This window comes from Taudactylus pleione, unplaced genomic scaffold (genome assembly GCF_031769625.1).
Source record: "Taudactylus pleione unplaced genomic scaffold, aTauple2 ptg000114l, whole genome shotgun sequence".
NCBI classification, from domain to species: Eukaryota; Metazoa; Chordata; class Amphibia; order Anura; family Myobatrachidae; genus Taudactylus; species Taudactylus pleione.
Window position 1 is genome coordinate 2,787,200 of NW_028284516.1, and position 16,461 is coordinate 2,803,660.

Genomic DNA, 16,461 nt, shown 5'->3' on the forward strand with positions numbered 1-16,461 from the left:
GTCACTGCAAAAATTTATCTGTGTTCAGTCTAGAATATACATAGACTCAGCGCTGCTGATCATACAATGAACTAGCATATGAAAATAATGACATATTACCATACATAGTACATATAAAATGAACCATATAAATGGTAGTGAATAAAAGTCCAGCTGGATATATGTTAATGAAGCAGATGAAATCTAGAAGTATAGACCGGATAACGAGAAAGGGAGGTTCATGAAAAATGTCAATGGACGGCTTAATGTCCGTGTGTAAAATACAAGAGTTACCTTCCTCTTAGTTTCATAGCACAAGCACTGGCTGCTTTAATAAATTCCTTCCAACACCAAAAAACTTTGTAAGTGATCCTGTGTTGTTGTAGCGCTCTGGCAGCTTCCTGTGTTGTTGTAGCGCTCTGTGGCAGCTCCCTGTGTTGTTGTAGCGCTCTGCGGCAGCTCCCTGTGTTGTTGTAGCGCTCTGCGGCAGCTCCCTGTGTTGTTGTAGCGCTCTGCGGCAGCTCCCTGTATTGTTGTAGCGCTCTGCGGCAGCTACCTGTGTTGTTGTAGCGCTCTGCGGCAGCTCCCTTTGTTGTTGTAGCGCTCTGCGGCAGCTACCTGTGTTGTTGTAGCGCTCTGCGGCAGCTACCTGTGTTGTTGTAGCTCTCTGCGGCAGCTCCCTGTGTTGTTGTAGCGCTCTGCGGCAGCTACCTGTGTTGTTGTAGCGCTCTGCGGCAGCTACCTGTGTTGTTGTAGCGCTCTGCGGCAGCTCCCTGTGTTGTTGAAGCGCTCTGCGGCAGCTCTGCGTTGGATCCGTCCCGGTCCTCAAATGCCCTGCGGCTCACTCTCCCCGCTGGGTCCTGCCGGCTATAGTATTGGGAACAAGTGCTGTAGCAATTAGCACGCGGGCATGCAGTGTGCCAGGATCAGCAGATGCGCCGTGTCTTAGTGAATCGCAAACCTCAATTCAGGGTGCTTGGTGGGAAAGAAAGCCTCTTGAGCTCAGTCTGGACAACGTGAAGGTAAGCAAGGCAGCAACTAGTTTTGACCAATACTTTGGACTTTTTCAAGGACTTTTTCCCCCAAATGTATGTATGGGGGAACAAAGCAGATATTGGAGATATCTGTTGCAGTCTCCTGTCTTCACTCCCTAAAGCAGCCCACATAGGGGTCACCTGAAGATGGCATTAGCCATTTTAGCCTATGGGCTACAGATCATAAAAAGTAACTGGAGATGGATCTGTAGGAACCCCTCCTCAGCACTCTCCACACGCGCATGTACAGTAGTGCACACAGCTCCCACATAAAAAGTTAAGGGAGGAATCGGTATGAAATTCCCGTCAGCGTCTGGCCGACAACTGCAGAGTTCCCAGCAGCGAAGCCCGACAGCGCTGGAAATCACGATGGTGGATAGGTAAGTACTAACTAATCTAACCTAACCCCCTAACCCTCTTTAGGAGTGTCTAACCCTAACCTCCCCCCCAAGTGCCTAACACTAATCCCCCCCTTCCCCACCCGCCATTTCATCCCTCGCTGGGATATGACAGTCGGGAAACAATTGGAACATTAATAGAACAAAATTGTGTAATAACAGACAGATATATAGGTAGGAAGGCCCTGCTCGTAAATTTATAATCTATAATATTACTTGTACAGTGGCATTATTATTATTATTATTATTATTATTATTATTATTATTATTATTATTATTATTATGTGTTTATTGTTCGTTAAACGTGTATTTTCTAGTTAAATTGTTCAAGTGACAAGAATACAGTGACTATATACAGATGTGTCCTCATACACTGTGAGTCGCGCCAAACAGCCCCTCTCGGTCCACCAGGTCCCAGACAACTCGGGTGTGCAGAGTATCTTTTTCGCTCGCGATGTGTCTTATTTTCACAAATGAACAACTGGTAGCGACAAAACTACATTGCTAGCTTGTACTGATCAATTTGATTTGCGACTTTTGTACATCTGTGTGCGACCGAGTCTGAATCTGTATACAAAGTGCTACAATGCCGCAGCTTTTTCTCACGCCAAGTTCCGTTGTGCGTCATCTACGCTTTGGTACATATTAAAAGTCTACTCCTGTGCGGTTACAGTCACAGCCCAACGTCTGTACTGCACTCTGGTGTTTCGCTGCGTCTGCGGGGCAAATATTATAAAAAATTTAAAGAAAAAGAGGACATCTGTATTTAACCTGCATTTTTAATTCCTTCCATCACATTTATATTCACAGCAGAACCGCTGTAGTTGTCCTGCTAAAAGAAAATAAATGCACACCCGACGGCAGCTCAGACTCCGTGGAAGAGGATTAAAATAAACATATGCGGGATGTTGTGTTGCTATGCAACTTCTTTTACTGTTATTTGAACATTCTAAAAGGTTTATATTGGTAATTTGCAAATAGCCAAATAATACAAGTGATCTTTATACCGACCAAGTGATCCGTTTACCATATACAGTCACTGGATATTTTAATCCATTTTACTGTGTTTTTGTGGTTTTTTTTTTTTACAGTTCATCTTTAATTCATGATTCTAGTCTGCCTTACCCTCCCACTGCTTTCAGTTGGGACTGTCTGAGACTTTGATATTTCAATTTGATATTGTGACAGAGTAATGTCACTTTAGTGCAGCGTACCTCTGTGGGGGAAACACAAGTGGATGTCTTGTACTTTCTAAACCGGCTTATTTTAGATATAAAGAACCTATGTCTGTGTCTCTCTCTCTCTGTCTCTGTCTCTCTCTCTTTTTTTTTTTTCTCTCTTTTTTCTCTCTCTTTTTTTCTCTCTGTTTTTCTCTCTCTCGTGTATGTGTGTGTGATTATATATATATATATATATATATATATATATATATAAACTTTTTTTTTACTTTTTTCAGTTGGATGTTTTACTAAGACAATTATTATTTTACATGTTAAAATGTTATTATAGAAGCAAAAAGCTGAATCGAGGATGCAGATAATGATTAAGATATAATGGGATGTTAGGAGCTTTGTGAACTCCATAATTTCTTCATTAATACTAAAAGACTAATTTAATGTTTATTAGCAAAATTTAATAATTCTGCACTTCAACTGTTAAAATATGTGTGTGTGTATATTCTTGTACACTGTTTGACTGGCACTCCAAAAAACGCTGAATTAACTACCTCGGTGACCTCCTCGGGAAAAGACAATCCCCAAATCCAGCAGAAAGATACAGTATAGGCGGCACTCCTCGGATTTTTCAATCAATTATCACCAAGTATTTTTTCTTATATTATATATATATATATATTTTTTATGTATTTAGTTGTAGATATAGATGGATCTAATATTAATTCTGGTCATTAACTGTAATATAAGGAAATTATGATTTGCTCTGTTGGTTCGTACCTAAGCAAAAACAAAAAATGACAATTTCAAGTCTCTTTCCCTTTGATGTTTAATTCAGTAATGTAATTCTACTCCAGCAGATAGAATAATAAGTAATAAACAGAATCTCAGTCTAATCCATATTCTAGTTTAAGTTTCAGTGACAAGCATCCTCAGGGAAGTGCAAATTCTTTCTGAGGTTAGGTGATGAGCAATGTTCCCTAAGGACCGGCATTGTGAAAACAATCTTGATTTTGTACATACTAATCTAGGATCCATTCCTCCATCTATCACGGCACTCTGTAAAGTGCTGCTGATCTTTTATGCAAAATAGCTGGCTTATTAGGACTTTGTGTTAATGTCTCGGTTGGAATCTCTGATTTTTATTTTTTTTTTTATCATCGAGCGTCGTCAAAGCTGTAAAAATGAATAATGATTATTACATAGCTTTGATGAACAAAGAAAAGTCACAGCGTTTTATCGGTGTCAGATGTCTTAGATCCTGACAGCATGAGGGTTACCGATGAACAAGGCTGCTGATTTTTGGATAAGTAGCTATTGTAACGGATATACATTTCAGAAAAATAATAAAAGAAATACTGTCATCATCCACTTGGAAATGTTTTATTGGCAGGACTAAAATTATAGTCCTAAGATTCTTTCATTTGCGGCATTTTTTTTGTAATAAATGGTTACCAGGAAATGCCAGTGGCAGTTAATGGGATTATTCAGCAGGCAACATGAGCAATCATCTGAATCTTAGAAGCGCTACTCAAATCCTCCTTATTTAACCTCATGCTGTACTGTATTTTAATTATGCTCACTTCACTTCTATTTTATAAGGCCATTAGATAACATAGCCTTTATTTTATACTAATAAAAAAGTAAGGTTTACATTTTGGATTCTGTTGCAGTGAATACCGTTATTTCTAGTAAACATCAGCTTGTTTATTTCATTTGTTTATTTTTTAAATATTACTATAAATTTAATGATGTCATCGATGGGAATTATTTTGATTCAAGCAGTTTTCTTTAGTGCTTCACAAAATAATGGAACCCCGTCACGACTGCTGATCACAAAACCCCCCAGCAGGCAAACTTGATAGCGATACCACTTTTGGTGTTAAATAGGACTAATACCATGATAGTTACAGTCATATAATGATTAAATAGCACAAATGTGCGTCATCCTGTAACAAACATTCCGATATTAGGCGTCAGCAGTTCAGTGTAAGTTAATATCTTTATTTATTACAGTGTGAATTTGTTCTGGATTTTTTATGTGACAATATTTTGTAAGCATTTTTTTTTTTTTTATCCTCAGTTAGGGAACAGTTATAGTGCAAAACATTTTAGTATTCATCTCCAGATTATCAAAACATACATTAGATTACGTAACATTGCATAGCACAATCTGTTATTCTAGTAAACCTGTTGTCTAGAATTATTTTCTCTTTATTTGCTTTTTTTAATTTTTTTTTTTAATATAATGTATTCTTCTCATGGTAGTACTGTGAACATTAATTCTTTAGGATTGGATTGCAAATGTATAATCTGTTTGGTTTGTCAGATGTCAATGCTTGTCTTATGGTACTCTATATTGTTAGGAGAAGGAGGATATCGGAAATAACCAAAAATACGCATACGGTACACACCAAAGTGGCATTTTTGTGTCAGCTAAAGAAAATGAAGTAATGTACTTTGTGTAATAGTTTGTAGATTTATGTTGCAAGTGTTCAGAGTTACATTACTTGTCTTGCATGCTGTCACAAAAAATAAACAGGTAGACTACTTATAGTTTAAATCTTTTTATATTTATATCCGATTGGAGCACATTGGGCTTTAAATCCTACTACTACTTTAAATCATTCTTCAGTACTACATATTCGCCCAGTTTATCATATTTCAGACTCTTGAACACTACGTACAGTAGAAGGTGTCCTTCAGTACCAGTGCCTTATGCATTTCTGTAAGTTATTAGTGACCACTTGTGTCTCTGGTACTACTGCGTTTCCACCACCAAGTCTGTTCCGTGTCTTTGGAGGTGGGATACATGGTACTGTTATGTAGACACAATACAGTTTACTTGCCAGTATAAATCGCTGAAGGGCCCAAGTAAAACATCTGTGTGGTGGAAAAGACTGGAAAATAATTTTTTTATTTTTGGTATTAGTTTTTGTTTTGTTTTTTTGCATTGTCCTTAATTATTTTTATGCATGATTGTGTTCCGGCTTTTGACCTCTAAAACTCTGCAGTGAGATCATGTTAATTTTATATTGAGTCCGTTCTGTAATATGTTCACCCAGATTGTATTGTCTGAAACTTGCATATTAGTGGACAGCCCTAGTAAACTCGAGGGCTTACATATTTATTTTACAGTGTGCACAGTATAATCCATGAATGTCATTGATTTGTTTTTTAGAGGAAGAAAATGGGTAGAAAAGATGCTTCAACAACAAGAACACCAGTCGATCAATACCGTAAGCAAATAGGTAAGTTGTTTTACATCAATATTTCAGTGCACATATAACTTGAATAGAGCCTATGGAGATTGTACATAGTATTTTTTCCCATCAATCAATCCGAGTGACATTTATCCAAGTACAATTTGCATAGTACTTAAATAACAAGGACTCCATTAAATGTATTGCTACTATGTGTAATTGCAGACATGTTTAAGCAGCTCAATAATTCATTGCTAATGGGCAGCTGCTAAACCCAACCACACCTACAATCAATGTCCACATTGTTAATGATCGGACTGCAAATCATCTCTTTTCATGGCATGTGAATGGCATGACAACAGCAAACATGCTTCAAGGTTCTATTATTACATATCAAAATCATTACTACATGTATATAACCTAGTCCCACTCTAGTGGATAGTGCTTTAGCTATTGAATACATTAATTCAGTCATTACATCAGTGGAGCTTACTAGACACAATTTAATCAGAATCCAGTTTATCTACCAGTTTGTTTTTGGACTATGGGAAAAACTCCACGCCAACATGGGTAAGCATACAAGCTGTAAACAGAATGATAACCTGTTCCTAACATATTTTAATAATATTTAATTCTATTCTAGCATATGAGATCATGCACAATAGGGTCCATTTATTAACTAGAGAAATGCCCGGTCTCCAGCAAGTGGAGGAGATAGGGCTTCTCCCAGATTTTCATGGACTACTCCACAATCCTCCTCTCATTTTTACTTTACCATCTCAGGATCAGGCAAGCTGGGTCACACATGCAGGGATGCAGGTTTCTTAACTCAGGTCAAGTGTTTTCATACATGAAAGAAGCGAGTGAGAGGCTCATATCCCAAAAATGAAATGGATTATTGCAATCTGAAATCTCGTATTCATGTGGTCTGCAGTCTTGCCTAAATGTTCAAACTGTTCTCCCCAGGCCAGAGGAAAAGATGAGGGTCCATGAGAAATGTGTTACTGATCCCTTCAGACGGAGGAATTCAATTGTTTTCTGGCGGCTTCTTTCTCTAAGACACCCGGCGGAGCAATTCAATTTATTGCTCTGTCAGGGCGCGATAGGAGGGTGCGAGCATGTGTGAGAAACCGCCTGGTTAGGGCGCGCTAACCGCAGTTAGCTGCATACAGCAGCTTGGTGTAAATTTTTTTTCTGTGACTTAGCTTCACTAAAAGTGTCAACTCGACTCCCTTTTGTCACAGATGAATAGTTCATATACCCAAACCTTCCTCGACCAATGCTGTATACATTTAGTGAAAACCCCCATCAAAATCCATCAAGTGGTTTAGCAGTACTGTACAAAGGTTTTAGGCAGGTGTGGAAAAAATGCTGCAAAGAATGCTTTCAAAAATAGAGATGTGAATAGTTTATTTTTATCAATTAACAAAATGCAAAGTGAATGAACAGAAGAGAAATCAAACTCATTGTATTATTCTAATCATTTTTATAGTCAAAACTCTGTGGTAAAAAGTGTAAGGCAGGTGAGGCACTGCCTCCGCTGCCTACCTTTTCCACACATCCCTGATCGAAACACACCAATACTATATACTGCTGCACCTTTGTATAATGCCCACATGATATATGTGTAAATTTGGCTGTGATACCAGCCAGTGTCTCCCCAGCCATTTACCTTACCTCATGTGACATGAAACTGTCTTCCACAACCTCACCTATGTAGCAGAGTTTGGCTGTTCCTCACCCAGTTTTAAACCTCCTGCACAACTGTTTCTGTTAATGACTGTGGACCTGATTCATTATGGATCGCAACTGCGATTGCAATAGCGATTACGCATGCAGTCTCGCTGTGATAGTATGCTAATCCATTGCGATCGCTATGCCGTCGCAGCACAACATAAGGACGCCCACTTTACCTTACACACATCCGTAATCCTTAGCAAGACTGCGAAACCATCGGTAACATCGAGTACCATCATAGCCTCACGCACACTTGCACAGGCTCTGACCTTACTCAGGAATTGCTAGCATCATCGCATGCTATGAGTGTTCAAGCTGTGTAAGGCATTGCAGTGGCTGATTTAACCATGCAACAGCGTTCAAACACACTGGACGCCTGCGTTTCGTCGCCCACCCCTAAACGGCACCCTGTCAATCACTCTGCGATGGGTCTGAGTAGTCCCGATTGCAGTGACCAGTTCGCACACTGCGATGCATACGCAGAATGCAACAATCGGCCAATTGCGTGCGTATTCGCAGTTGCGATCAGTAAGGAATCAGACCCTGTTTTTCAACCTACATATGAAAATGATGACCATTATCACCTGTTTGGTATGATTGGTTAACCATACAGCTGACTATAATCCTACAAAATCCCTGATTTTGATGCTTTTTGGTGGTCCCACCAAATATTGGTTTAACTTAGATTACTCTTATGTTCATTCACTTTGCATTTTGTTAATTTATAAAAATATCTATTAACACTTCTATTTTTGAGAGAAAGAAAGAAAGAGAGAAAAGAAAAGAGATGTTTTGAGCAAACCCTGGATCTCATCCAAAGCCACCTATAGATTTTCTGTTGAGGGATGATATCCGGGAAGTGTCTGTCATGCAGATAGGTGATAACTATTTCGTAACTTTTTTCCTTCTATGCACTGCTGTATCGCTCATTTAGAAGAAGCATTTAAAATATTTCAACTTAATTCTATATATCATATACATCCTCCATTCTCTTTCTTTTCTGCGCCGCAAATGTGTGTGTGTGTGGTTTTTTTTTTAAGTCACTGTATGCATTTCATCCCAACCTCTAGCTGCAGATTGGTGGAAATTTTAGGTCAATTATTTATTTGTGTATTTTTTAGCTCGGCTTAGCGCTTAGAAGTGTTTGTTTTCCTTTCCCTTCTGTTTTATGTCCTATGAATAGAAAGTAGCTAACAATGCTGATATAATATAAGTAAACAAAGGCTGTCGCAGTGATCACATGGTCAGGGACTGGAATGATTGGCTACTGTCAGATTCATTGTTGCGCACACTCGTGTATCCAGCCACCATTTTTATATTTGCGTTATGAGCTATATGCTGACTGAGCTGACCCTGATACAGCGGCTGTTTAAAATATTTATGATGGTGTTAAATGACATTAAGCTGCGATTACGGAGTTATGAGGCCAATTATCTTGAACCTTTGCCTGCATCTGACTTCTTGCCATCCTGGAATCTTGAAGGACACCGTTATACTAAGTTTATACTGCTGCAGAAGTTAATCATTTCTCATTTGGACTCCGTACTATTATTTAAGAGTATTTTGAACAATTGCTGTCACAAATACATACCAAAGGGCAACATTAGTTTCTGGGAATAAAAGGCAACCAGAACATACTGGAGGTAATAAGGGAAAAAGCACTTAATTTGTTAAAACTAGAAGCTACTGATGTGCATATTGGGAATAAATGGAATCTAGATGTTATACAATAGGAGATAAAAAAAGAGGGATGATCTTTTTAATGGTTTCTTTTTTTTCTGTCTGTATTTACAAAGGAGGAAAAAAAAATTGCCAGGAAATAGGTTGTGTAGCAAATATCCTATGCACAGAGGCGTATCTACTGGGTGCTGGGGGGCGCACACGCCACACACTCCACCCCTTTATTAAATACTTACCTCTCCGGAGTCCTGCGTCGGCAGTAGTATCACTGTACACATCGCCTGGAATATGGCCTCCGCAGCCTTTTTCCCCGTGTTTTGCACAGACGCAGTAGGGAAGTCGCAGGGAAAATGGCTGCCACGCCATTTCTCTAGTGACCTGCGGATGCGCAGTAGAGTCTGCTGTGCTCAGTGCGCTACTGGCCGCCAAGTAGAGAGGAGGGGGCCCCGGACGGGGACTGCACAGGGGTCTCCTCCTCTTAATACGCGCCTGCCTATGCACACCATTAAATATTAAGCCGGGTACAAACCATACAATCGCATGACAGAACAATGGGATGTAACGGTATATCATACTTACCGACTTTGTATGAATCCCTTCCGGTAGCAGCTGGGAGAGAGGGCCCTTCACATGAAGAGGCTGAAATTTGTGTGTCCGCAGGGAGGGGGATAAATTACGTGATTTGTGTCATTTAGCCCCACCCCCTCCCTATGGACCTGCAAAGTTCTCGTAAAATCTCCCCATCCTTCCCTCTTCACTAGGAAGTGGGCGGGTTGCAGGAGATCTGACTACTCTTTCAGGGTAACCCGAAAACTCTTGAGCCTCCCGCGACTACCGGGAGTGTAGACAAGTATGGGGTATATTTACTAAAATGCGGGTTTTTAGAAGTGGAGTTGTTGCCCATAGCAACCAATCAGATTCTAGTGATTATCTTCTAGAAGGTATTAGATAAATGATATGTAGACTCTGATTGGTTGCTCTGGCAACATCTCCACTTCTAAAAACCCGCACTTTAGTAAATATGCCCCCTAGAATCTGATTGGCTGAATTGGTAATTACTCCACTTGTTCTTTTTAGAATGGTTGATACACCTCCCCCTAAGTTTGGTATTTGATAAGCAGCTATTTTTAGTATATCTATATGAAAGCAGATGTGCTTCCAGTCTTTAAAAAGAAAACCAATACATTATAGACCTTTGAGTCTGACTTCTGTTATGGATAAGTACTAGGCCATTGGGAACAAAGGTTGCGTTGGTAAGATTAATAAAATAAAATACGGTTTAACGTTATAGTGGCGTTCCATAGGGATCCACTCAGTCCTCTCACTGTAAGAAGGGCACAGGAGAACTGAAGACCGTTCCATAGCAGGCAGCCTCAATCATAAATGGAATGGAAAGGCATACTGTTGAAAGAGTAGAAAAACTAAGTTTGCTCACTTGCGTTAAAAGGCGTCTAAAGGCGCATATCCACTACACGATATAACGAACAATTAAACAATTACGAAATCGTTCATTATATCGTACAGTGGATATGCCGTCAACAGGCAGCGATGTGCGCTCCCGCTGGTCATTTACGATGTTGCTCATCGCCCGAACCTGCTGTCCAACCTGACGATCATGTCAGGTTGTGCAGGTTCGGGGATGAGGGAGGGTGCCGGCACTGAGCGATATATATCGTTCAGTGTGGGCTCAATGTCAACTGCACGATATAATGAACGATTGAATGATAACGATATGATCGTTCAGTCGTTCATTATATCGTGTAGTGGATATGCGGCTTTAGAGATGACCTAATAATTATTATGTGTAAATTCACTAGAGGGCAATATGGAAACTTGTTTAATGAACTGCCCATATAGTGTACAAGGGCTTATGAATTTTTAATGCAAGAGAGATGTGGGCACAGGGAGGTCTTCCTTACTTTAAGGGTGGAATGAAAGGAGTATTACATGGCAAAATATTTACACAGTTGAAATAAACTGTATTATAGGTCACGCAGTCTGTTTTACGGTGGCGGAGCTCTGGATAGATGGGGCAAGGCCAGACAGCTGGAAGCAGGGGCAGTCTGAGGTGACCGGCATTTGACAAGTTCCTATATTAGCAGAGTATAGCAGAGTGCACCTGGGCAAGTGACCTGTTGGCACTGGGGTCCATAACTTGATACATGGTTTGAAGTAAATATATGTATATAACCACCGACCGTATATGGGGAGTACACTGGTCCCTGGGTTGTGAGTTGCACAGCAGAGGTGCTGGTGGCAGTTAGTCCACACGTGGTACAGCTTAGCCAGGTTTCAGGTTTATTTAACCAGGTAGAACGGCAAGGTGGCATAGAGATACAGGGATGAACAAAACTGGAGCAGCCTGGAATGTAAGGGTATTGTAGTATGCCGGGTATCAAGAATGTATATACTTCGGTGATTAGTGGCCCTATGCCCGTTAGTAATAGTAGTGACGGTATAGGGAACTTGCTGTACTCTATAGGGCTCTGTATGTGTCTCTTCTGGCCAGGAGTCTCAGAGGAGACCTGGAACGCTGGGGAGGAAAGATGCGCCAACAGGGCCACATTCGCAGTAGCGCATGTCAGTGGTCAGGCCTCCGCATAGAGACCGCCAGCTTTGCTGCTATATGCATCCGACACCCCTTACTAGTCACAAAATAATTTATTAGGTTACTTCAGGATAGGGTTACTATACTACATTATGCTACATTTCTAACATAAAGAATTATTTTTCTATCTTGCCGGTCAGTCTGGCATTGTACGTGAATGTAATATATAAAAGGGATTGAAAACAACTTGTCAAAAACTTTCAGCTAGACACTTTTTTGACCTGTGTGTTTTTTTATATAAATAAGCTATCTTGTGTCATTAATGTATATTTCTCCTGCATAGCTGGATACTGAACACAAATTGTGGGAACATTTTGTTTTGCTCTTAAGTATAGCCAATTGAATACCTACCAGCCATTAAATGTAATATGTCAAGATTTGAGCGCGTTGTGTATACTAACGGAAAGTTCCTTTCAGGCACTTAATGCTGTGTAAAATGATGTGTCTTTTGCCAATGTATTATTAGTGACAAATTGCCCCACTTGCTAAGATTGAAAAATGTTAAATATGAATTTAATACGTTTAAGGGTGCAGTGGATGTACCCCAAATACCTGTAATCATAGCAATTGCACTCTTTTTTTTTTTTTTTGTAAAGCATTAGAGACAAGGTCTTGTTTTGCTGCTTGCCCTATAATACCCAGCTCAACACAAAGACCATTCTTAAGTGCGTAACATTTAAGAACATTTTGTATGTGTAAATTGTCATACTAATATTCATCATAGTAATACTCATGGACCTGTCAGCACTGCTAAAATAGATTATAATTGTTTAAAAGGCACTGGAGATATAATATGTTTATAATCCACTTTAATGTAGACCCTCCATCCAGGTACGTAACTAGATATTTGAAGGCCCCATAGCAAAAGTTTGTAAGGGCCTCTATGTACCACCCAATGGTGAGAAATGTATATATCATATGTAACTTTGACAAGGAAGATGGGTCCCCCTCAGATCTGGGACCCATAGCAGCTGCATCCCATGCCTCCATCACAGAACACAATGCTCTCTTCACAAACTTCCCGCTTAATTTACTAATGCAGTAAACAAACAGTACTTAATTTTATTAATTGATGTAAAAATACCCTTCTCACCAGATAAGCAGATTAAATAAATAAATAAATAAATAAATAAGGTTGGTAGTTCTGCAGCTGATCAATTTGTTTTTGTGTTTTCTGAATATTAATACATTTGGTTGTTTTAAGTGTATAAAACTTTGATTGCAAATCAGTTTAATAATTACTAGTAGATTTATTCACTGTGTACAACTTTGGTTATATATATTATTGTAATCTTTAGTTTTATTTAATCAATAATTAATCTATATGCAGAATGTTGAATTTTTAAATAGTTAATAGATTTTTACATGTTTTATTTTAGTTCAGTGAATCATAGTTTCTTTATTGAGTACAGCTGGGGCAGAACTTATTACAGCTGCCTATTTATCTTTTATCACCATTTTGGGTTTTCCTTTGTATCTATTTTGTACCAGGTGAAAAGGATCATGCTGGAGGGCCTGTTAATAAAAACTAGATTTTGTGTATCTTGTACTAGTGTTGTCATTTGTAACAATTCACATCATCTTACAGTAGTTACACTGAAGGGTGTTAGGTTTTCAGGTTGTAGATAAAAGCATCATAAATGCAACTGATTAATATAACCTAACAAAATGCAAATCTGGCAAGCATTGTGGTTAGAACTTAGTACTGTACATTGTGTTACTGTAGACCACATTATTATTGTAGTACATAAATTACTATAATACCTCTTTTCCACCAAAAACCCAGGTCCGACCTGGGTTTTTGGACATGGTTCCAACCCTGGTCAGACCCAGGTCAGACCCATTTACACTGCACCTTTGATCTGGGTTACTCCCAGGTCAGCCCTGTTCACACTGAACTCAGGTCTGCCCTGCTAAACCTGTGAGGTCATAAAAAGTGGGAGGCGAATGCCCCACAACCACCAATCAGCTAATTTTAGGCATGACCCAGGTCAGGTAACCTGGGTTGCACCATTTACACTGCACCATTACCCGGGTCCATCCTGGGTCCAACCCTGGTAGCTACCTGGGTTGGATTGCTGGGTCACTTGACCTGGGTTATTTTTCAGGGACCCTTTTACATTGAGCTGCGACCTGGGTAGACCCAGCAAAAACCCAGATTTTTGCTCTGGTGTAAAAGGGGTATAAGATAGTCGTCAAAATGAAGTAGGACAACATTGCTTTCACTTTCTCTGTTTTTCTGCAGTTAATGAAAGTCTGTGATTTACTACATTTTGTCTGAGTCAAACCTCACATGGAAGTGTGATTTCTATAGGTTATTTTTTCCGTTAAGTTGGTTCCACTTGTCGGCTCCCATAATGTCTGGGGAGCTCATGGAATTTCCGGGACTTCTCCCAGGATAGTTGGTCTCCCCACTCGGCTCAAGCTTCGCTGTATTGTGAAGTGGACAGGGCCTTGCTCATGCAAACGACATAATCAGGCCTCGCGTCTGCTGCGCGAGGATGCGATTCATGTCATTGACTAGAATTTGTTATTGCATCATGGCTGGGTTCCATGTTGACACAAGGTGTGCTCTTGCCCCTTGGAGCTGCCCTTCAGTATATACGCAGCACATTAACAGGTAATCAACCAAGCTATTGGGAAGCTTATAGATGTCTGTTTGGCTAGAAACCAATTTCTCTTGAACATTGTAATTCGGCAGCTTTGTTTGGCTTTTATCCATGACCCCTCGCATATCATCAGTTACTTTAGCAACTGTACTAGAATTAGTAGATAAAGACACGTGTGTAAACGAGGGACACCAAGCCTATTGAAAGCAAGGGGCTTTATACACAGGTAGAGTTCATGCGATAATTAAGTAAATAACAACACAGCATAGTCCATGCAATTTTTTAAAAATGTAAGGCTTCCCTACTTACTGTATTTAGCATAATAGCACGAGGTGTCATTGACTTTGACTTTGAAGAAGTTGGCTATCACTTGTGTCTAATGCAGAGGTGGACAATAAGTGGCTCTCCAGCTGTTCTTGACTTACACATTCCAGCATGCCTTGCAACAGTTTTAGCATGGCCAAATAGCAAAACTGTGGCATGGCATCTGGGATATGTAGTTCTACAACAGCTGGGGGGCCACTTATTGTCCACGCCAGTCTGAAGCCGTGTACACACTTGACGATATTTTGAACGATAACGATATCGTTATTGTTCAATCGTTCACAATATCGACAAGTGTGTATGCTAAAAACAACCAGCGATGGCCGCTCCCGTTGGTCGTTTACGATATCCCCAGTCTGCTGTACAAGTAGCTTAATCTGGGGATGCAGTATGGCCCTGCTATGGCCCTGCTCCCACCCTCCCCACACTATCATCTGCCGCTGGTCGGCATCGCCAAGTGTGTATACACAATGTGTGTATGCGGTGATATCGTCATCGGCGGGCTCGGCGGGGGTGCGATGCCGGCAACCCCGCCGATGAGGATATCGCCGCATACACACATTGTGTAGTGTGTATGCTGCTTAATGGGATATCAGCAGGAAGTTCAGAGGGACAAGCATCACCAGTGAAGGTCAACAGTGTGTGGGAATGAGTATTCCAGGATCGTGATCTACCGAACAGATGTGTCCTCATTCACTTAGCCCCAAGACATCATGTGGCACAAGACGCCTTGCGTGAGTAAGCCGCCAGGTCCCATGGGACTCTGCTTTTTTTGCATCTTCTTCACCCCGAAAATGGGTCTTGGGGTGTTAAGTTTTTTCTAATTTTTTTTTTTTAAACAGTTGTCCTCTGGGGGCTGTCCCAAGGGTTTTGAGTGGTTTCCCCACCTTTGCACCCCAAAATAAAAATGTTGCACCACTTTTCACCTGCTATTCAGAGGTGAATCTTTTTCGCCTATTACATTGCACTGACGCGAAAACAACCTGGATACTTTGAAACCATGTGAAAAGTCCAAATCGGCGAAAACTTTTTGCAAAATGGCACTTTTCGCATCTAATTAAATACGGGCATTAGTCGGTAGACTGCACTGATTAATTTGATAGGCAACACTTGTATATACTGTATGTGTGCGACTGCATCTGTAAATGAAGCACAATGGAACTTGGCATGGAAGAAAGCCACGGCCACTGCATTGTATCACTTTGTATACAGATCCAAAACTCGGTCGCACACAGATATACAAGTGTCACATATCATCTTTAACCGTGTACTCATGTCAGATAGTCCTCATGTGGCATTAACCTAAGGACTTCTAGTACCCTGAGGGCCTGTTTCCAACAGCTAAGGTTTAGGTGGCTTTGTAGTGTTTTGGTGTGCATTTTGTTTTTCGTGTGTAATAACAGACAGTTCAACTGGTTTCACTCTCCTCAGAGGGGTCATCAACCTCACCCCATGTGAGTCGCGACCCCAAGCTGAGATGGCCGCAACCCACTTTGGGGTCACGACCCACAGTTTGAGAACTGCTGATTTAGACTGAAAGCACTATCCACTGGTAATAAAGGATTGTTGTTGGACGCTCCCTTTTAATTCTAAAAGTTGTGGAATAAAGGACTGTAAACTCTGTTAATTAAACCTCTGCAAACATACCAGTATTCTAAAAACATGCTACTGTATATAGTTGAGCAAGAATTAATATTAAATAGTGTTTGTTAGGGAT

The 16,461-nt window shown here is 40.2% G+C and overlaps 1 protein-coding gene across 1 annotated transcript in view; it reads left to right on the forward strand.

The window, feature by feature from the left end:
• TRIQK (triple QxxK/R motif containing) overlaps window positions 1-16,461 on the forward strand; it is a 113,434-nt gene that overhangs the window by 55,073 nt on the left and 41,900 nt on the right. The window contains exon 3 of the mRNA XM_088471504.1: window positions 5,765-5,834. Coding sequence (XP_088327630.1) covers window positions 5,774-5,834 — 61 coding nt within the window. The 5' untranslated portion in view covers window positions 5,765-5,773. The remainder of the gene's footprint in view (window positions 1-5,764; window positions 5,835-16,461) is intronic.